We start from the raw sequence: 22,536 nt of genomic DNA, 5'->3' as shown, positions 1-22,536 counted from the left end.
GCATAGGGCTCCCCAGCTACCTACTGACAGGCATGCCCACCTTGGACATCATGGAGCCAATGGCAGGGCAGGTGGGAGGACAGAGGGCAGTCGATAGGGGCAGACGATTTGAGCGAAACGCACTGAGGTCAGAGAACGCCCCGGGGGGCGGGGGGGCAAGATCTCAGGACAGCAAAGCATGGAATAGGTGGGGTTCAGTCATTTTGAGCGTTGGATGGCCATTTGGAGCAGGTGTGTATGTAAAGAAACGCAGACGATCTGTCTCACTAGACACAAGACTCAGACCATCGCCCAGAACAGCTAGAAGTGCCCAGGGTGGTGACGCCAACGCACACGAGAGCAGGTGGCATGTGGAGACCGGCCCCACCTAAGGACAGGACCACACAGCCCCCTCCACCTGGGAACAGCTGCTCGTTGGGGAACACAAGGCAAGGAGTTCCTGGGCCCTGCTACGTGACAGGAGATGGTTCTAGGAGCCCAGTGTGGTTCCCAAGACGGGGCGAGGACTCTCTGGCTGGTCAGGACACACAGCATGACAGAGATGGTTCTAGAAGCCCAGTGTGGTCCCCAAGCCAGGGCGGGGACTCTGGCTGGCCAGGACACAGAGCATGTAGGAAGCAGATGGCTGAGTGGTGCGGACCCCAGGCCTGGGGGCCCCACCGCTGCCAGCTGAGCCACGCCACTTCTGGGGAGTCCCCGAGGGAGCAGCCAGCCAGGAACCACGTGTTACTCACCATTTTCTAAGGTTTTTGGGGGAGATTTGCTTTCTAAGGATATTGTTGCAATTTTCCTCTCGATTCTATTAAGAAAGAAAAAAAAAAAAAGGTTATCAGTGTTTGAAACCCACTTCCACACTGAAAGAGCTCTACAAATATTAGGACACGACCTGGCAGTCTCACTGCTAGGATCTGCCCAAGACTTGGAAGCAGAGATGCAACGTTCACAGAAGCCAACAGGTAGAAACAACCTGAGCGTCAATCGACAGATGAATGGATGAACACAATGTGGTCTACCCCACAATAAAATATCATCCAGCCATAAAGAGAAATGAAGTCCTGATACACACTCCAAGGCGGATGAGTCTCAAAAACATGATGCCCAGTGACAGAAGCCAGATGCAAATTACCATGCAGTGTCTGACCCCACTGATGTGAAATACCCAGAACAGGCAAGTCCAAAGAGACAAGAAGTGGATCAGTGGTGGCAGGACTGGGTGAGGGGAGAACAGGGGCTGACTGCTGATGGGCTCGGGGTTTCTTTCTAGGATGGCGGAATGTTCTGGAAATAGACTGTGAGATGGTTACACACTGAGTGCACTAAAAGTTACCGAGTCAGACAATTTAAAAGGGTGAATGGTGTGGTGTATGGATTCCGTCTCGACAGAGCGGTTCAAAAGAATGGAACAGCTCTCTACAACCAAGTAAACTGGGCAGGAAGTGCCGCTGGGCCATGAACTCCACCTTCTCCAGCCTGTCTCTTTGCCTCCTAACCAGTGACCGGGTGTCCTGGGGCCCGCTGATGTGCAGTGGGCTCACGGGGAGTTGGCTCCGGCCTAGCCCCAAAGTGAGACTGAGCGAGCTGAGTGGGAGGAAGGCGTGAGGACTCCCTGGAGCTTCTGGAGAGTGCTTCTGGGCAGTGAAGATAAAACTTGAAGTTTGGAAACTGTCTGCTCCAGGGTCCCTCCCTCTGAGGCCCGGGCCAGGGCACAGGTATGTGTCCCTGCCCTGTGGGAGGGTAACTGCCTGACTGGGAGGGCCCTCCCTGCTACGTGCCCGCCCCGTGCCCCCTGCTGGCCTGGCGCTGCCGGGCTCATCCTCGGAGCCCTGCTCGTCGTCCGACGTCAGCGGCGAGTAGTGTGCCCCATTGGTTTGGCCCAGCGGCTTCTCCTTCTTGAGCACGGGCGGCTGGTCATGGTCCTGGTAGGGGACCGGCGAGCTCTTCAGGGAGCTCTCAGGGGACGAGATGGCCGTGATCTCCAGGGGCTGGTTGATGTTGTTGACCTGCGGGAGCAGACAAACAGCAAGTCGTCCCAACAGAACGGAACCCCAGTGGCTGTGCGTGTGTCCCAGCTCTCCCTCTGCCCCCGCTCCTGTGTCCAGCATCACCCCACCTGCTCCCAGGCTGTAAATATAGGGGCTATGCCTCTGGGCACCAGCAGGTCCCCAGGTGTGGCCCCAGGGTGGCTCTTGGGGGCCCCCACAACCCCGGTCACTTCCCCTGCCAGCCTCCACCAGCAGCATCCCCAGGACCCACCCTCCCCAGCCCCGCCTCACCATGGAGTTGAGGTTCAGGGGGGACCCCGAGGACTGTGTGAAGAGTCCAGCAACAGATGGTGGGGCCCGGCGCTTGGGGGACACTCCTGAGCTCAGGCTGGGGGTGCCTGCCGATGAGCGCTTCCTGCGGCCTCGCTTTCGGCTGTCCTGCCCGTGGCCCTGCCCACCGTCCCCACGGGCGCTGGTGGCCAGGGGGCTGTGCTTGCTGGAGGGGGATGGCCGTGCACCCCCTGAGCCGGCTGCAATGGTGAAAACAATCCTGCGCTTGGCCTCGCTCTCAGGGTCTGAGAAGCCTGCATCGCAGGGCAGGTCGCTCTTGCCAGCAGCATCGGAGAGTGTGCCCTGGGAAGGTCCCCCAAGCCGGGGGCTGGCTGAGAGCTGATGGGCGGGAGAGGCCGGGCCAGAGCTGCGGGCCTGCGCCAGTAGGGTGGGGTGCTGCGGTGTGGAGCTGCGTGAGCCCAGGGCAGCAAGGAGGCTGCCTGAGCCCGAGGATTCGTCCAAGGTGGCTGGCTCAGCCCCGGGGGCGAGGGCTGCCGGGCTGCCCGCCAGGGCCCCAGTGATGGCCACCGAGCCGGCATAGGAGAAGCCTGTAAGAAGGGGGACACAAATCTCAGGGAGGCCCTGGGCCCACCACTTCGGGCCGTGCAGGGCCAGAGTCACAGAGCTGCCCAACCAGGCTTGGGACACCTTTCTCGTGGTGGTGGTGGTGGTGGCGGCGGGGCTGCCCAAGGGAGGAGCCAGGAAAGCCACAGGGGTCCCTGGAGTGGGTTTAGAAGGTTCTAGTGCAATCTTGCTTGAAGTGAAACTGAGCTCAGAAAACACACCAGCGAAGTGGACAGCTCCAGGGTCACAAGGGGAAGGGCAAGAGTATGGGAGCCGGGGCAGAGGCGGGCAGCAGAGCCCCCCGCTCCTGCTCACCTTGAAGCTCAGGCCACCAGCTACCGGCACTGGCCTCGCCAACACTCCCTGCGTTAACATAAGAGCTGGCAAAGCAGGGCCTAGAGACCAAATCGAGCCCCCGCCTGTTTTTATAAATACACAATCGTACCATCTATGGGGCTGAGTAGTTACGGGAAACCATTTGGCCCAAGAAGCTGACAAGATTTGTTCTCTGGCCCTTATCAGGAAGTTTATGCAAACACGAGCCTGTACTGGCACTACACAGGCCGGTTGAGAGCTGCAGCTTTCTAAGCAAGAACTGACAGGGTCTCAGAGCCACAGCGCTCACAGCTGGGGGGAGTGGCGGTGAGGAGCGGGGGTGCCACAAAATGCAGATAGAGCTTCACACACCGATGAGCTTCAGCCAGGTTAGAATACAGTGTAAGGATGGCCAGGGTCCCAGGGTCCCAGAGTCCCAGACCCTGGGGCAGAGAGCAGGCACCCGTACCTGCGGGGGCCAGGGCCAGGCCTCTACTTCCGGCAGCACTGCTCGCACCGCTGTGAGGGTTAGCACCGATCTGCTTGTCGAGCGTAGAGGAGGGGTCTCGGCTCTGGTGCACGGGGCTTGGCGTGCTCCTCTGTGGAGGGAAAACAACACACGGCGTCACCGGGCCTCGGGACATGCGTGGTACCAGGGAACGGTCTATGGAGGGCAGCTTCCAGCAGAAGCCAAATAATGGGAGGGCCTGAGGTGGGAGACTGGTGGGGTTGGTGGGACAGCAGGGGCCTGAGCGCCGGGAGACAAGGAGAGAGGTGTCACCGGTGGCCCCCCACGTAGGGTCCTCTAGGGCCTGCTTGGGGGTCTGCACGTCGGGGGAGCTACTGAAAGGCTCTGAGCAGCGGAGGGATGGGTGTCTGTCTTGGGTCTCAAAGGTTCACTCTATCAGTGGCTGGGCAAAGGTGGAGCTGGAGAAGGCCTGGGGGAGAGGACACCAGCGGGTGGGGCTGTAGAGCAGCTGAAGACAGGCGCCTGGGTCACAGCACCACACAGGGCCAGTGCACAGGAGGAGGGGAGTGGTAGTAACTGCAGGTGGGCGGGGCGTCCTTCCAGGGGCTGGGATGCTCTGTAACCAGGCAGTAGTCACAGCTGCAGCACTGGAACATGGTGGACTGTATGGCATGGGAACCCCAGCTCAGTAACCCCACACGCTGGGGGAGAACGGAAGTGGGTCAGAGCATTGCACCGGCCTTGGGACAATGGCTGCTTTGAGCAGAAGGGAGACTGGGCTTCAAGGTGGGAGCCGGGGGAGGTCTGTGCAGCGTGTGGCCGTGGCAGTCCTTCCGGGGTAACACTCACCACTCGCTCTGCACGGCTGGGCAACACCACGCTGGCCAGAGGGATGCTGACTGGGAGCTTGTTGGGCTGCACGGTGCTGAGCGGGATGCTGACAGGCAGGCTGGTGATGGTCTCACTACTGCTGCCATAGGGGCGCTCCTTCAAGCCCTGCGGCATACCCCGGTCGTCACAGGCCCAGCCTGGGCAGCCACATGTGCCACGAAGACCCCAGCCCCAGGACCGTGCAGCCCCCTCCACTGATGGTACCCCTCCGGCTACGGCCCACACATCAAGAGCAACAGCATCCCTGGGTGACCCCATGGAGCCCTGGCTGGAGCCCACACAGGGGTTGAGGACTCCTCTGTCGTACCACCAGCTCCCACCCGCCGTGTTAATCAGGGCCTTGGGGATATCTGTTTCTGGGTACGTCAGAAAGTGACCCACCACCCTGCCCACCCCCAGCCCTGCTCCTCCTCCTGACCTCCTAGCCTGGTGGACCACTACCCTGCATGGCCCTGCTCCCTCTAATCACCAAGTTCTCCCCATTGTACCTTCCCCGCACTTCTTCAGCCCACCTCCTTAAAGCACGTGAATACACCTGCCCCCCTTTCTGCCTCCGAGAACACCACCCGTTAAGGCCCTAGCCAGGCACCCCAGAGTATTGGCCTCCCTGGCTCTGCTGGCTGCTACCCCACTGCCGCCCCCCCTCCACCACAGAAAACCCATGCATGGCCTAGAGGCTCCAACCCCTCACCTTCTCACTGCCCTTCTCCCCTGTCATCTGTAAGGCCACGGGGGACACAGGCTGAGGGTCTTGCGGACTCAATGTGATGCTGCTGGAGATGCCGGGGCTCTGACGGGTGAGGCCGTTCTCCTTGGCATGCTCCGCACTGGAAGAGAAGCATGGTCACCCCGGGCCTGGGCGTCAGAGCAAGTGCTCACCCCATGCCGGCCTGGCACTTACCGTGGGTGCAGCTCACTGGTGGCCACCTTTCCGTTGGCCGCGGGGTCCTGGCTCAGGTGACGCCTCAGTACGATCTTGGCTGGAGAGAGCCGAGTGTAGTCGGGCAGGGCCAGGCTGGCCAGCTTGTCCAGCCGCGGCCGGCCCCCATGGCTGGGTGTACAGGGCACCACCTCCTGGTCCAGGGCTGAGGCCAGGTACTGTGGGGTGTTCTGCTTGGACGCGGGTCGGCTGAGCGTGCTGTACAGCTCGTAGCCGGCCGCGTGGCCGTTCATGGAGAGCTCCGGGCTCAGGCTGCTGAAGGGCGGCAGCGAGAACTTGGCACAGTCGAGCTCCAGGTGGAGGCGGCCAGGGTCAGGCTCTGGCTCCCGGCTCAGCACGCCTTTCCCGCGCAGGTGCACAGCCAGGGCGTCGTCCGCTGGCACGGAGGACTTGAGCTGTAGCAGCTCCTGCTGCCGCTGGCTCTTCTCCAGCTCCACGATGCTGATCTGGGGGGAGAGGCCAGGGCTTGAGCGCCACCCAGGGAGGCACACCCAGGCTGGCTGCTGCAGTGGGAAGGCTGCAAGAGCTAGCTGTCACACACGGGTGGCCAGGCAGCCTGACACCCAGGTAAAACCACACGCTTTGTAGGTGGCCATCCACTGACATGAAAAGATGTTCTGGAAAATAGCCTGTGGCTCAGGAGACGCAGGGACACAGACTGAACTGTCCCCCACGTTATGTGTGGAAGCCCCAAGCCCTGGCTTGTGCACGCGTCCCTGTCTGGAAATAGAGTTTTCTTTTGTCATGTTAACAAGGTCCATCACTAAGGACCTCCTAAACCTAATCCCTTCTGAACTATGACAAGAGCAGGACAAACACACCCTGGTGGTCACAAACACAATGTGCTCACTCATCCTATCACCTCGGTCCAAGGGTTGGAAGAGGGAGCCTTCTAGGATGTTCCTACCATGACAACCCCTAAAACTAACAACCTGTCCTCACAGGAAAGAGACTTTGAACAAGGCCACAGACACAGCTCAGTGCATTTCTAACACACGCCATCGGGCCTGGCAAAGCCTGCCCCACCTGCAGCTCCAGGCAGCGCCTCTGTTTCTCAGAGATCTGGCTCTTCAGGGCCTGCTTCTCCTTCAGCAGCTTCTCCAGGGACAGGGTGGGCCAGTCCAGCTTCAGCTCCTCACACCGTGCCTTAAGCTGCCGGGGCGGGGGGTACAAGTGCTGCAGTGAGTCCCTGGTCTGGCACCCTCCCCAGGGCACACTCGTGGTTGGGAGAGGATGGGAGGAGCCCACGCTGCAGTACAGCGCAGAGGACAGCCCCCAGCACTGCACTCCGATCCAGGGGGTTATCTAGGGCTACCCCTGTCAGGGCCTGTGCTCCTGTGTCAGGTAGCCTCACTTCTGGGAGGCTGAGGACCTAGAGCGAGGAGGAACCTATTGTCCCCGATACAGTCTACAGCCCATGACAAAGACACAAGAGGCATCCCTGCACTCCTGAACTTGGGGCCAGGTCCAGAATGGCCTGTGCTGGACGCAGCCCATCGGGCCCTGTGTGACTTGGGTCTCTGGTGACTTGTCAACAGGCCAGCCCACAGGGTGGGTGGGTATAAGGGGTCAGAAGAGAGGTCACCTGGCACGCCTCCCGGGAAGGCTCCCAAGGACACTACAAAGTGGCCCTGGCTGACCCGGTGAGCACCTGCAGCTAAAGGAGGCTCTGAGAGTCCCAAGAGTGAGCCTCAGAACACAGAGGCTAGGTGGGAAGCTTCCAGACCCTCTGGCTGCAGACCAGAGAGGCTGTGGAGCTGGGGGACCGCACTTATCTCCGCAGCCCAGCCAAGCAGGCAGGCCAAGGGCGTCAGAGACGAGGGGCACCCTAGTCCTTCGCCGGATCTGGGCCCAGAACTCCTGGGCAGATCGGCATGGCCTGTCCACCCTCCCGTCTGCGTTCTCGCCCCCTGGGCACGCACCAGCTGCAGGCTCTGTCCCCGCAATGCGCGGTTGTCCTTCTCCAGCTGCTCCGTCTGCTCCTTCAGCTGCTGGTTGTGCGCTGAGATCTCCTTCTGCGCTTGGATCAGGTCGTTGTAGGTCAGCGCCTTCACACCCAGCTGGGGAACACACAGGGACGTGTGGCGGCCAGGGGTGAGCATTTCCCTGGGCTTGGGGTGTAGAGGGGCAGAACCGGGGTGTAGGGAGGGGACGCCGGCAGGTGGCGGTTTCTGGACCTACCCAGGCCCGAACCCACCTCATCCAGCTTCTGCTGGAAGAGCCGTTTGATTTCCTCCTTCTGGGCCTGGCAGTGGCTGAAGAGCTGGCGCGCTGCGCCCAGCAGCTGGGTGTTCTTCTCCTGTGGACCGAACAGAGATGGAGAGGTGGCCCTGCCAGGGCAGCCTGTGGGCTCCTGACCCCCCCCCACCCACGTATGCCCCAAGGACAGAGAGGCGCCGCCTCTGCCCAAGGGCTCGCTCAGAGTCACGCTCTACCAGAGGGCAGGCCCTGACCACTTGAGACCGTGGATGCTCCAGCCCCTCATTGTCCCTCTGGGAGGGTGCAGGGCATGCAGCCTCCCATGACACAGAGGAACGGGCCCAGACCACCGCGTGTCAGCCTGAGGCTGCTCTAGACCTGCCTGGAGATGGTCCATCAGCTGCAGCACCCTCACTGCTCCCAGCGTCACATGTTCAACAGTAGCCTGGGAGCAGGGTGCATGCAGAGATGCAAGGTAGCTCCCCTCAATCAATCATCAACCAAAATGGCAGCCAAGGAACCAGCAGGCGCCTCGGAACCTCGGGACCAAGGTGGACATCCCCATGATGGGACCATGGACGCTGGATGCCTCCCGAGACGCTGTACAGAGGACATAACCCTGCACTGGGGGTTCCTCCCAGACACACAGCACCCCAATCAACCGCAGGTGGCATTGGGCGGGCTTGCCGCACAGGCAGCACCGTAAAGACCCACTCCAGGGGTACGCTCTAAGGCACCTAGCCCTCCAAGTGCCCAGGCCCTGAAAGGCAAGGACGGCCACTGTCCTGGTGAAAGTAGTAGGGGGACGTGGAGCCCAGCACAGTGCCACGAGGTGCAGCAGTGGGGGCATCCCTGAGATGGTCGCACGGTGTGAGCACGGGCAGGGAGGGGGACACTGTGTCAGTGCCAAGTCCTCCGATTCTGCACAGGGCTGTGGTCAAGGAGGGACACTCCTGGGCGTGGGAAACACTCCAGGAGGTGATCAGGGGCTGCCATGGATTGAACGGTGTCCCCCCCAAAATAAGTGTCGACGTGGCCGGGCCCGATTCTCAGTGGTTCGGCAGTTGTGTATCGATGTAACCATCCCCTGTGATATCATCTGATGTGATGCAACACCCCTGACCCCACATAAGGGCAGCTTCCCTGGGGTGCGCCCTGCATCATCTCTTATCTTACAAGAGGTAAAAGGAGAGAAGTGAGCAGAGGCAGGGGACCTACTACCACCAAGAAAGAAGATCTAGGAGGGGAGCATGTCCACTGAGACCCCCAAACCCAGGGAAAGGCTAATGACAAGGACCTTCCCCATGAGCTAACAAAGAGAAAACGTTTCCCCTGGAGCTGGAACCCTAAATTGGACTTCTGGCCTCCTGAATTGTTGGAGAACAAATTTCTGATTGTTAAAGTCATCCACTCATGATATTTCTGTTACAGCAGCAACAACTGTGAGGCAACGACTGCAGAACCAGGCAGTGTTTTGTTCTGCTGTACATGGGGACACTGTGAGTCAGAACTGACTTGACGGCACCTAACAATGACAAAAATAAATAAGACAGGGTGAAGGGCCAGGTGTCACCCACTTACTCGGAAAGGTTCTGAAAAAAGATGTGTACGGGTAGTGCACGGAATTACTTAATATGGCCCTTCTAGCCATAGTCTGGAAACCCTGGTGGCATAGTGGTTAAGTGCTACAGCTGCTAACCAAAGGGCCAGCAGTCCGAATCCCCCAGGTGCTCCTTGGAAACTCTATGGGGCAGTTCTACTCTGTCCTGTACGGTCGCTATGAGTCGGAATCGACCCGATGGCACTGGGTTTGGTTTTGGTTTAGCCATAGTCTGCAACTCCCCCCAAAATACTGGGTGGGACTATGCAAATAAGGTGCTTGCAGCCCAAGGGGACTGGATAGCTTCCTGATAATGTAAATAGGGTATGTGGCACCCTTGTGGAGGTAGGACCATGCAAATAAGGTGCATGGAACACTTGTGAGGAGACTGGTCAGCTTTGCCATCCTGCTAGGCTTAAAGGGAACCAGAAAAAGAGAGAGAGAGAGAGGCATTCTAAAACAGAATACAGTGAGAGATGGCGGCACGAGGTGGCAGGAACCAGGAGACCAGCGATAGATGGCTGCGGTGGAGCTTCTGGCCCATGGAGCTAAGAGTTAACACTTGCCCAAGAAGGACCCAAGCAGGGCCTGCTGGCAGCAAGGCCCCAGCAGAGGGCGAGAAGCTGCCCTGATCAAAACTGTGCCCTCGGCTGTTCCTATCCCTCATAAGGTGATCCCAATCCCAACGTGTTCCGTTACTCCCCCAGTAAACCACCTAACTCTAAGTACGCGCGTCCTGTGAGATGCTGTGGCCAATGCGAGGGGGAGAGGCTGACGTCAGAGATGATGGAGAAGGTGGACATTTGGACATCTTCAACTTCCGCCTCGCAGGAAGCAGCTTTGTACTGATCCTTATAAAAACAATGGTTCACGAAGTCCGTGAGTGTGTGCACATGTGTGTGTCAGCGTGCACGTGTGTGTCAGCGTGCACATGTGTAAGAAGAGGAGAAGAGGGGAAAGGGGGCAAACTGCATAGTCAGTGCAGCTGAGCAAAGGGTGTTCTGTGCCCGCTTCCTTCCCTCCTCTGTTTCTGAAATTACATAAAAATGAGGTTATACATATACACATAAGAACTACCCACAACCACCAAAGTATCCAAACCAACGCCAGGGGCCAAGTACCCACTGCCATCGAGTCACTTCTGATTCATAGCGACCCTTTAGGGTGGAGCAGAACTGCCACATAGGGTATCAAAGGAGCGGCTGGTGGATTCGAACTGACCTTCTTGGTTACGAGCCTGGCCTCTTAACCACTATGCCAGAGGCAATTCAGGAGCACAGGCTTAGGGTACATCACCACGGTGGGAGGGGCATCGCCCACCTGGGGCCCCCAATCCATGGCAAGGGCCAGATAAAGCGCCATGCTAGGATGCGTCCTCGCTTCGCCCCTGCAGTCCCCACGTTCCCCAAAGCCCATCCAGAACGCCCGAGGGTCCGCAGACAGCAGACGTGATGCACCAGAACCACGGGAGCGACCACAGGTCCACCCACAGCGTCACGTGACTGAGGACGGAGCAGCTCAACCACTGGGGGGCTGGCTCCCTTTAGCCACGCCGAGCTGGAAGGTCCTGCCCCTGGAGTGTCACCGCCTAGAGGGCGTGCACTGGGACCACCTGCTGTGGAAACCCGTCTACAGCCCCGACAACTGCCAGGCCACACGAGCCAAGTGAAGTCTGGCTGTGAGTCAGGACCAGGCTGTCACCCCACAACCGACCACCTACACCCTCCCTGATCCCCGAACCACGGCCTCACATCTCTCACAGCAGCACAGCCCTGGCCCGAGCATGTCACCAGCATGTGCACCTGACAGACCCAGGGTGTCACTCAGCCTGACATGGAGCCTGGGGCCTGAGGAACTGAGCCAGAGGGGCTGCTGTGACACTGGCCACCTCCCGACAGTCCCCCTAGTGTGGCTCTGCCAGGGAGGTGCTCCCTCCCGGAGCCACCCCCGCCACCCCTTATTTGGGGTAGGAAGGTGCTAGACACTGCCAAGCCTAAGAGCTTCTCCGAAACATGGCTCCTGTAGGCAGCTGTGGTCCCCAGGTGGGCGTCACGCTGAGGCCCCAGCCCAGCTCCACCTCCTGCTCCATGCCGCCTATCGGGCTGTGAGTAAGGCACCTTACTGGTAAACCAGCGAGGCGCAGTCAACCTGAAGAACTGCTGTGAGGACAAGAGATCATGGACGAAGCTCCTGACACACACTCAGTGCTCAGCAGGTGAGGGGTGGCCAGGTGAGCTCCCATGGGTGGCCCTCTATGAGACTGAGATCAGCCCTTCTGGAGAACTCTACAGCCTGTATAGCACTTGGCAAAGTGAAAGACCCCACCTCCCCACGAGGGGACAGGATGCAGGGGGCCTGAGTGAGGAACGGGCAGGGCAGGACTCACCTTCTCCTGGTCCAGCAGCAGCTGCAGGTTGGCCTTGTACTGCGGGGTCTTGGTGTATGCCAAGAACTGCAGGTACTGGATCTTGAAAGACTCTGAGAAGGAGAAATGGAACATGGTGCTGGAGAAGGGCAGAGCTGAGGGCAAGGAGCTTTCAGTAAAAGGACCCAGCTGATGCTGCCCTACAGCCAACTCTGCATGCCGCCCAGGGGCACTCGACACCACAGGCTAGCTTCCACACGGGAACTCTGTCTCAGTGGGCAGCGGCTGACGACTGCAGAGCTGCTCTGGCTTCATCCGTCACTCCTTGCTACCGTCCACTGGCCAAGGAGGCTAACCTGCAGCTGCTGCCTTTCAGAGTTATGCTGCTGGCTCAGTTTTGCTTTGTGAACTCTTTCTGGCTGGTTAAGTATCACAGACTTGTTTGTTTAAAAAAAAAAAAAATCAAACTGAGATTAAGCAGAGACCGGAGAAAGGGGGGCCCCTCGGTGTCCGCCTCACATTTGTCTGTGCTAACACATCCGCCCCACCCACCTGGGGCTAAAGCGTCTGCCCCCCCGCCCACCTGGCTTCCCCATGTCTGTCTGTGCTAGCATCCGCCCCGTCCCGCCCACTCGTGCTTGGCCCAGCCTCCCTCAAGGGAGCCTGTGGGCATCGTGGACCCTCCTCCTGACCCCCATGACACGGAGCTGCTCGATCAGACTCTGCACTCAACCAGAAGTGTCCAAGCCCCTGGAGCCCACCTGGGGTTCAGGACACTCACCTAGCAGCTTCTGTAGCGCGGGCGGGGTGGGCGCCGCCAGCAGCGGGCTGGACGCGTGCCGCTGCACGGCCGGAGGTAGCTGGTAGAACGGGCTGTGAGGTGACTTGTACGCATCTGTGCAGGGAGATGACACCGGCCACATCAGCAGTGCACCCACACCCCATGAGTGCCCGAGCGTTTTACGACGGAACTCCCCAGGTTTCAAAGACCAGGCTCAGCCTTTCTGCTGTTGTTAGCGCCCAGTGAAGAGACCCTGACTCCCATCAACTCCACGGGTGCCCAGCAGAACTGTGCCCAATAGGGTTTTCAAGGCTGCAACCTTTCAAAAGCAGACTGTCAGGCCTTTCTTCCAAGCTGCGTCTGGGGGTGGGGGGGTTCAAACCACCAACCTTCCAGCTAGTAGTTGACGGTTTAACTGTTTGTGCCACCCAGGGACCCTAGCCCATTAGTGTCCACCACACCCAGTGAACTGGAACCCACTGACCCTGAAGACTGCACGTGGTTTAGATCTGAGAAAGCCGCCTTGGCGTCACACCACCCTCTCTGCTCTAGCAAATGAGCCAAAGCTTTGCAGATAACATGACTCTGAGCCAGGCAGACACGGCCCCTACGAGACTATGAGACCTCAGGAAGTGGGGTGGCAGGGCCGCCCCTCCCCAGGCCTAAAGGCCGGCTCCCTGACAGTTAGCTCAAGGAGCCCCCACCCTGCGGGGCTGCGCACCCTGAGGCGAGGACGGGGCGGTCTGGGGCGCAGCCTGCGTGTGCAGGAGGTCCAGTGTGGTTTGGCTCTTCCTGGGCCTGCGCTCGGGGTTCGCAGTGCTCATCTTCTTGGGACGCCCACGCTTCCGGCCGGCCATCTTCCGGCCCTTCTTGTTCAGCTTCTTCTTGCGGGCTTTCGAGGGGGATGGCTTTTTGACAGTGGTGGCCCCGGCTTTCTCGTCCTCAGCACCAGAGTCCTGGCAGGTATGAGGAGGGGAGCAGTCAAAGCCTGACAGTGGCTCTGTGGCGGGGGCGGGGGGGGGGGGGCTGCCCCAGAGGCTGCCCTCCCTACACTGACCACATGTGCTGCTGTGGGAAGTCCTGCAGGGCAGCTGGGGAACTGACAAGGAGAGGGGAGGCTGGGGCATGTACCATGGGGGTGTCCGCAGGGACGGCCGCCTTGCTCTCCTGGACCTTGGTTGGAGTGGTCGTGTTGCTCTTGTTTTCGCGTTGCTGCCGACGCCTAGCTGCCTCTTGTTCCTCCTGAAAAGGAAGTGTCAGACATGACCCCGGGAAGTGAAGCACTGAGGGGGGACTTGCCCTCGAGAAGAGTCTGTGGCCTTGGTCAAGGTGAACAGCCTCATTTCAAATCCTCCCGTTGTACACATGAGCAGCTGAGGCCTCCCAGGCCACAGGGCGGGGGCCACCCCTAGGTGCCGCAATGCACACCCAGCCAGGGCCCCGGCAGTCATGAACATACCTGTGTACACTCAGACACCCTGTACACACACAGACACCCCCACACCTGTACACACACACACCCTGTACACAGACACCCTGTACAGACACCCCCACACCTGTACACCCACAGATGTCCTATACACAGACACCCTGTACACACACACACACCCCTACACCTGTACACACACACACCCTGTACACAGATACCCCCACACCTGTACACATAGAGACCCACCCTGTACACACACACAGACACCCCCACACCTGTACACATACAGACACCCCACACCCACACATGTATACACAGACACCCCGTGGTCACATCTGTACACACACTCCCACACCTGTATACACACTGATACCCCATGACCACACCTCTACAGACACCACCACACACTTGTATACAAACACCCCCACGCCTGTACACACACACAGACACCCCACGCCCACACATGTATAGAGACAACTCATACCCAACAACTGTACACACAGACACCCCCACATCTGTATACACACACAGACACCTCATGCCCACACCTGTTCACACAGACACCCCCACGTCCACACCTGTACACACACACAGACACCTCATGCCCACACCTGTACACACAGACACTCCATGCCGGCTCTGAGGCTGGTGCTGCAGACGCCACAGGGAGGTGGAGCTGAGCCGTTGCCCCCCACCCCCCCAGCCCAGCCTCTCATCTAGGAACGCCATGGCAGTCAGGGATCCTCTCCCAGGAGGCTCCTTCACGCCTCATGCTTGTTTCTTTCTCCAAAAAGAAAGAGCACTTAGACGGGTGCCCTCTCAGCTTTGCAGACAGATAGGTGACCGTGAACTCCCGCAAGGAGGCACTAAGGAGGTGCAGTCCCAAGACAACAGACCTGGCCCGCCTTCTACTAAGGGTGGGGGCAGGGCCCCGCTGGTGAGGGAACCCATCAGAGATGTGGGACAGCAAGTCCTAGTGGCACCCATCCTCCACACACAGAGAAGGCACGAACAGCCCATCCCGTCTTGGCAGATGAAGACAAAGCTCCTTAGATGTGTCCTCAAGTGCAACGTGCCAAATCTCACTCACTCACACACACACACACAAACACACACACACTCACTTGTTCATCCTAGTTCCCCGGTGCCCACAAAGTACCCATCTATCTTTATCACAAGATGCGTGGCCCAACGGAACTTGTTAAAGATGAGGTGAAGCCAAGGAAGGGACCACGGGGAAGGGCCCCTGCTCGCAGACTCCCGCTCATAGACCTGCAGAACATCCCCCGCCCAGCCTCACTCCCCTGGGCCCTCTTGAAGCACTCTACTCATGCTATTAAGTCACAAGACAAGAAAAACAAACTTACCCTGAGTTTTGGATTTTTCAGACTAGAAAAATAGTTTTCAAGCTAAAAAAAAAAAAAAGAGTTATGAAGAGTCGGAACAAAAACAACATCCCAAATAAAACCGAGGATGCCTTGGACGAGCGTCAGGACACTGTCTGACACCATGGCCCCACAAGCAAGGCTTGTCCCCACCCAGGCAGCCGTCATCCCTGCAACAGCAGCCAAACACAGGTAGAGCCAGCCCTGCGCCCTCGGCCCGCCCAGGTTTGGATGGCGCGTGACACTGGAACATGACTTCACTTCTGGAAGAAGCCCATGAAGAAACACGCTCTTCAGCACAGAGAAGTGTGCCCACTCTGAGGGTGACCCAGAGAAGAGAGAGGACAAGGAAGAGACACACAGCAGCTGCCTGGATAACTGGCGATGTCTCACCCGAGGACAGAAGCCCCCGCACCAGCACTCAGGAGGGCCTAGGTAACATCTCACCCAGGACAGAAGCCCCTGTGCCAGCACTCAGGAAGGCCCAGGTGACGTCTCACCCAGGACAGAAGTCCCCGTGCCAGCACTCAGGAGGACCCAGGTGACGACTCACCCAGGACAGAAGCCCCTGCACCAGCGCTTAGGAGGGTCTACTTTTGGGTCCTCATGGCTCACCCACATCAGGTGCATGCGTGTGCATGTGTGTGTGTGTGCACGCCTGGTGGCAGTGAGGACAGAGCCTGGCTGCAGGCCCCCCGGCGGTGCCTCCACGAGGACCGGGGAGACGCAGTGAGGGCGCCACAGGCAGGCATGGTACTCACTATGGTTCGGTCGATAGTGTGCAGGTAGTAGGAGACCGGCTTCCCCGTCCACGAGACTGAGCCCTTCAGGGGCGACAGCTCCACGACGCGCATGATGGTGCCGATATCTGCACACGACAGAGAGGTGAGGACTGGCTGCCAGCGCCTCTACTCGCCCTGCCACACCTGGCCCAAAGCTCCCGCACAGGCTGCTCTGGGTGGGGTCTGTAGACGTTCCCGGTTGTCATGACTGAGGGGATGCTAGAGGCATTGAGTGGGTGCACAGGACGGCCCGACCCAGAAAACGATCCAGCCCCATGTCAGCAGTGCCGAGGCGGGGACCCTGCCTTAATGGATATCAAAGTTACACGTAAACAACGTAAGAATATAAGCTTCTTACCGCTCAAGTTTCTACTGTTTATTCTGAAGTTTAGAGGTGCAAAGGGTTTTGAGGACACGATTCTGCCACCTGCAACACAAACACTGATTACTGCCATTCTTGGGAAGAATAAGTGCACATGCACGCGCACACACACACACACAGAGCAATGCAAGCCAGAGCAAGAGAAGTTAAGGAGGAAGGAGAGACGACACTGAGCAGGGCAAGGTCCCATCACTGTGAGACTGGACCCTGCCCTGTTTCCCCCCGATGTGTGAAAGCGCCTTCCAAGCTCATGTCAGGTCCTGCAAAGAGGAATCTCCCACTGATCACAGCCTGCTGTCAGGGTCCAGGATGTCGGAGAAGCTGCACACATACCGCCCTGCAAGGGCAGGACATGAATCCTGGACGTGGGCGCGTGGAGGGAGACACAGGCAAGTGGGGAAGGAGTTGCATCGGGCGTGGTCCCAGGTTACCATAAAATAGAGGGGGCAGGCCAGTGTGTACACAGCAGTTGCTTTAAAAACAAAACAAGCAAACAACACCCACTACAAGGACAAACCAGGGATACTGAAAATGGCGCCCCAATTGGCTGTGGGTGATGAAGAGGGGCAGGGAGGGACTGGGAGCAGACTCCCCCAACCTGTCCCCGTGTACATGGAGACGTTTCACAGATGAGGACCACATGGGAACTTCAGGCCCCCAGCAAGCTCACTGTTGGCTACCTGACAATGTGACAGTTGTGAGACTATTGTTTTCTGTACACTTAGGCAAACTCTAACCATGGAACTCCATGACATATACTGAGGGGAAAAAAATCACCTAAGTAAACACACTAATGCTTTTAGGAAATAAATATCTCAGTGCAAGGAGAGCCAGGTATAAAAAATCAAAATAGGAAATAACGTTACACCGTAAGAGTCAAATCATTTAAACACACGCACAGTACACACACACACATAAATGTACACAGTACATACATGCATACATATACACAACCTCACGCATACGTAGCACACAAGTACACATAACACACATGCACACACATACCCACGCCACACACATACATGGTACATGCATGTACACATGTAAATGGTACACAAGCATATCAGGCACACACACTAACTTGTGCACACACAAAACATGCATCCCAACCCTGGCTCGAGTCTCTGCAGACACTGTCTAGAGGCTATGACACCCTGGAAACAATGAGCACCCAGCACCCAAGTCTTGGTCCTTAAATCTCCTCCCTGTTCAAAGGAATGGAGCAGTGGCTGGTTACAGGGCTGGGGCCTCTTGTCCCAGCCTCACAGGGTTGTACCCAGGGGCCACGAGTGCCAGCCTGACAGGCTCTCGGAGGTGGGCAGGGATGGTGTGAGCCACAGAAAGAGTAACAGTTACAGTCACTGTACAATGAACACACACCCAAGAAAGTAACTGTTACGGCTGACAACAGTACAATGAACAATGCCCGTCTGAGAGAGTGACAGTTACAGCCTGTTGTTGTTGTTAGGTGCCGTCGAATCGGTTCCAACTCATAGCGACCCTATGCACGACAGAACGAAACACTGCCCGGTCCTGAGCCATCCTTACAATTGTTGTTATGCTTGAGCCCATTGTTATTGCCACTGTGTCAATCCACCTCGTTGAGGGTCTTCCTCTTTTCCACTGACCCTGTACTCTGCCAAGCATGATGTCCTTCTCCAGGGACTGATCCCTCCTGACAACATGTCCCAAGTATGTAAGATGCAGTCTTGCCATCCTTGCTCCTAAGGAGCATTCTGGTTGTACTTATTACAAGACAGATTTATTCGTTCTTCTGACAGTCCGTGGTATATTCAATATTCTCCGCCAACACCACAATTCAAAGGTATCAATTCTTCTTGAGTCTTCCTTATTCATTGTCCAGCTTTCACATACATATGATGTGATTGAAAATACTATGGCTTGGGTCAGGTGCACCTTAGTCTTCAGGGTGACATCTTTGCTCTTCAACACCTTAAAGAGGTCCTCTGCAGCAGATTTACCCAGTGCGATGCGTCTTTTGATTTCTTGACTGCTACTTCCATGGCTGTTGATTCTGGATCCAAGGAAAATGAAATCCTTGACAACTCCAATCTTTTCTCCGTTCATCATGATGTTGCTCACTGGTCCAGTTGTGAGGATTTTTGTTTTCTTTATGTTGAGGTGTAATCCATACTGAAGGCTGTGGTCTTTGATCTTCATTAGTAAGTGCTTCAAGTCCTGTTCGCTTTCAGCAAGCAAGGTTGTGTCATCTGCATAACGCAGGTTGTTAATGAGTCTTCCTCCAATCCTGATGCCCCGTTTTTCTTCATATAGTCCAGCTTCTCAGATTATTTGTTCAGCATACAGATTGAATAGGTATGGTGAAAGAATACAACCCTGACGCACACCTTTCCTGACTTTAAACCAATCAGTATCCCCTTGTTCTGTTCGAACAACTGCCTCTTGATCTATGTAAAGGTTCCCCATGAGCACAATTAAGTGTTCTGGAATTCCCATTCTTCGCAGTGTTATCTATAATTTGTTATGATCCACACAGTCAAATGCCTTTGCATAGTCAATAAAACACAGGTAAACATCCTTCTGGTATTTTCTGCTTTCAGCCAGGATCCATCTGACATCAGCAATGATATCCCTGGTTCCACGTCCTCTTCTGAAACCGGCCTGAATTTCTGGCAGTTCCCTGTTGATATACTGCTGCAGCCATTTTTGAATGATCTTCAGCAAAATTTTGCTTGCATGTGATATTAATGATATTGTTCAATAATTTCCACATTCAGTTAGATCACCTTTCTTGGGAACAGGCATAAATACTGTTACAGCCTACAGTGATACAATGAACAACAGATACCCAAGAGTGACAATTACAGCCTACAGCAGTACAATGAACAACACATGCCCAAACGATTAACAGTTACGGGCAACAGCCATACAATGAACAGCACACGCCCAAGCAAGTAACAGTTACAGCTGACAGTCGTACAATAAACAACACACGCCCCAAGCGAGTAGCAGTTACAGCCTACAATGGTAGAATGAACAACACACGCCCAAGCAAATAACAGTTACGGCCGACAGTCGTACAATGAATAACACACGCCCAAGAGAGTAAGAGTTATGGCCCACGGCTGTACAATGAACGACACTCGCCCACAAGGCTACAGCAGCACTCAGTGTTGGATGTCGGGAGGTGTTCTTCATAGGACACCAGCTAGTAAGTACAGAAGAAACGGGGTGATGAGAAAACCAGCCCCTGCAATCCCCGATGTGACCGCTGAGCCAGGAAGCATCACAGGTGGTCAGTAGAACCACTGTGTGAGGGGACTTCTGAGGCGAGGTAACTAGGAAGTGGCATGCAGCGGGACCAGAGACCACTCACGGCACAGGGGCACAGGCTGCCGTGTCCCACGGGGGCTCAGCCTCAGCACTGCAGGTGGGATTCACCACGCTGGGCAGTTCCTGCCTGTCTGCCCTGACTCTGACCAATCCTCCAGCCCAGGGGACATAGAGACACATGACAGCACCCCAGGAAGAAACAAGACACCTGGCCTGGACAGCCCTACAGGGCATCAGAAGAAAGAGCAGAAGGATGGCTCCAGGACAATGGTGGCCACGGCAGGCCGTCAGCAAAAGCCCCGCATGGCCCGTGACCAGAAAGGTCAGGAAGTAACAGCCGGGAGAGGCGCTCAGGATGGCCGGATGATCAGCGAGGAGCAGACACTAGAGGGCAGTAGGAGTCACTGCCCTGTTCTCAGGGTGAGGAGGAGAGGCACCGGGCCACCACAGAAGGATTACCGTGATGCTCCTCTGCTTCAGAGTAACTCAGGAACAGCCCCGTCCCTGACACACACGCACACGGAGACGCACCCAGACACAGATACTCAGACACACGCATGCACAGATACACATACGGACAAGCACGCCCAGACACACAGACACATGTTCTGGCTCTAACTAGGAGCGTGGGCAGCTCCGGCCCCACGCAGTGACCCAGAGGCCCTGATGAACATTGTATCTGAGTGTTGAGGGGTGGCAGATATACCGCAGGCAGGGCATTTGTCCACAAAATTCGAAGCCCAAAGAGCAGACTAGTGCTATGCTCCTGGACTAACACAGAGCAGTGACCAAGGTCTGGGCGGGTAGAACAGCCTCGTCCTATGGGGCCAGCAGCCTCAGCCAAGGCACTGGATTGTTCTGAGTGCTTGCCTCATATAAGCAACTACTACTCTTTTTCCCTAAGAGTTTGACTCATTCTGTTCAGTAAGGAAAAAGAGCAGATAGGTGTGAGACTCAAGAAGGAAGGAGAAAGTCAGCTTCTCCCTGCAGATGCAGACTGTACCCACATGGGCGCCCTGCCCCGACGAGGCTGTGGGTGACCTCTGTGGGGACTGCGACGACGACAAAGTCATCGTGTAGAAGACATCTGAGGGAGAGCTGGATGGAGGCGCACGCGTGGTCAATACAGTATTCTCCTTGCACTTCAAGTCATTTAAAAAACTGAAACAGGGAGGGAGGGAGAGGAGAGAGAGAGAGTGGGGGGAGGGGGAGAAGAGGAGAAAGACCCTTTCTTGACACCACCTCACTGTGGTGGATTCACAGGGGAAATCCAGGGTCTCTCAGCTACTTCCTACCCTTAGTTTCCAGAGCTCCTCTCCCCGTGTCTCCCATCCACCCACCTCCTGTGTCTCAGGCTCAAGTACGGATTCACAGGAAACAAATGGGGGAGGAGGAGACTTCCTACTGGAGCCCTGAGGTGCGGGTCCCAGCCCCACAGAACCAGCTCTCTGAGGCCACTGCTGTGGACGGCTTCCCTCTCTGGACCACATGGATGTTCTTTTACACTGAGAGTCAGTGTCTGACACACAATGGGATCTACCAGCAATTACAGCACCTAGCCTGGTGCTGGGATGGACCTAGCCAACTCCCGTCTGTTTGGAAGGTTCTAGAACTAGAAGAGGTCCTTCTCTGCCTGATGTTCTGAGTGGGTAAGGAGACACGTGACACCTGCTGTCTGGATCCTGGAGAGGTGTCTAGCCTCTAGGCACAGTGCGAGCTTGTACTGGGGCTGCTAAGACCAAGACCCTCCTGTTCCCCCTCTTGTTTCCACGTGGGCTAAGAGGCATGTACACACGCAGGCTCGGCTGGTTTAACAGCCCTCCTACTTGTGGATGCCTGTTCTCGGGCTCGGCACCAGGCTGGGCAGGAGACACAGATGGTCTAGGCAGGGTCCAACACAAGACTGGAAAAGCCACAGCCTTGAAAGAAAAGGCTCAAGTGGGCTCCATGTGGCCGAGGAGGAGTGCGAGACACTCCAGAAAAGCCAGAATGTGCCCTGAACACTGACGGCTTTCCTGTCTTTGTCACCTTCCACTGGTGGACTGTCAAGATTTCAAAACAACTTCTCCCTGCAAGTTCACTCATACCAAGGAGGAGGACTTACGCCCCACAACAGAGCCAACCCAACTCCCAGTCGAGAGGTGGTAGTGAGCAGAGAGAAAACAAAGCCTGACTAAACCACTGAACTGATTCTTAAGGAAACAAATGTAACTTTTCTAGACCTAAAGATGACAAACACGGCTTTCAAGCCACATTCTAAAATTTTCTCATTAATTGGGTGAAAGAATTTCTGGCCAAACCAAGACTCACAAAGTCAAGACAGCCCTCTCACCACATACAACAGGACCCGGCCTAGACGCCTCCTTGTGGCTGAGAGAGAAGGAAAGGTGAATAGAAGGAGGACAGGCACAAGACAGGCATGGAAAAGCTGGTGACACTGAGGTGACAGGGAAAGTCCGGGACAAGCAGGGTCCTCACACTGAGGTTATAGGGGAAAGCCCAGGACAAGCACGGTCCTCACACTGAGGTGATAGGGGAAAGTGCAGGACAAGCAGAGTCCTCACACTGAGGTGATAGGGGAAAGTGCAGGACAAGCAGGGTCCTCACACTGAGGTGATAGGGGAAAGCGCAGGACAAGCAGGGTCCTCACACTGAGGTGATAGGGGAAAGCCCAGGACAAGCAGGGTCCTCACACTGAGGTGACAGGTGAAAGCCCAGGAGAAGGCAAAAGAAGCCCTCCTGGATGACCCCAGTGTTCCCAAATGCCCCACCTGAGGGCCACCAAGTACAACAGGTGACACCAGGTA

General features: G+C 56.8%; 1 protein-coding gene across 5 annotated transcripts in view; it reads right to left on the bottom strand.

Annotated features, from left to right (window-relative positions):
• The window catches only part of DOT1L (DOT1 like histone lysine methyltransferase), a 71,389-nt gene that overhangs the window by 7,204 nt on the left and 41,649 nt on the right, over positions 1-22,536 (bottom strand). For all 5 annotated transcript variants that reach the window (XM_064280174.1, XM_064280171.1, XM_064280170.1 and 2 more), the window contains 17 exons: positions 16,391-16,459; positions 16,012-16,118; positions 15,233-15,274; positions 13,568-13,678; positions 13,158-13,392; positions 12,437-12,550; positions 11,677-11,768; positions 7,689-7,790; positions 7,414-7,551; positions 6,518-6,643; positions 5,453-5,937; positions 5,243-5,378; positions 4,510-4,656; positions 3,661-3,790; positions 2,274-2,860; positions 1,795-2,000; positions 735-799 (listed from right to left, as the gene is read on the bottom strand). In XM_064280174.1, coding sequence (XP_064136244.1) covers positions 735-799; positions 1,795-2,000; positions 2,274-2,860; positions 3,661-3,790; positions 4,510-4,656; positions 5,243-5,378; positions 5,453-5,937; positions 6,518-6,643; positions 7,414-7,551; positions 7,689-7,790; positions 11,677-11,768; positions 12,437-12,550; positions 13,158-13,392; positions 13,568-13,678; positions 15,233-15,274; positions 16,012-16,118; positions 16,391-16,459 — 2,892 coding nt within the window. The remainder of the gene's footprint in view (positions 1-734; positions 800-1,794; positions 2,001-2,273; positions 2,861-3,660; positions 3,791-4,509; positions 4,657-5,242; positions 5,379-5,452; positions 5,938-6,517; positions 6,644-7,413; positions 7,552-7,688; positions 7,791-11,676; positions 11,769-12,436; positions 12,551-13,157; positions 13,393-13,567; positions 13,679-15,232; positions 15,275-16,011; positions 16,119-16,390; positions 16,460-22,536) is intronic.

The sequence above is a fragment of the Loxodonta africana genome, chromosome 3 (assembly GCF_030014295.1).
Source record: "Loxodonta africana isolate mLoxAfr1 chromosome 3, mLoxAfr1.hap2, whole genome shotgun sequence".
In the NCBI taxonomy this organism is placed as follows: domain Eukaryota; kingdom Metazoa; phylum Chordata; class Mammalia; order Proboscidea; family Elephantidae; genus Loxodonta; species Loxodonta africana.
The sequence above is the reverse complement of the archived record's forward strand: the minus strand, read 5'-3'. Positions and strand labels throughout refer to the sequence as shown.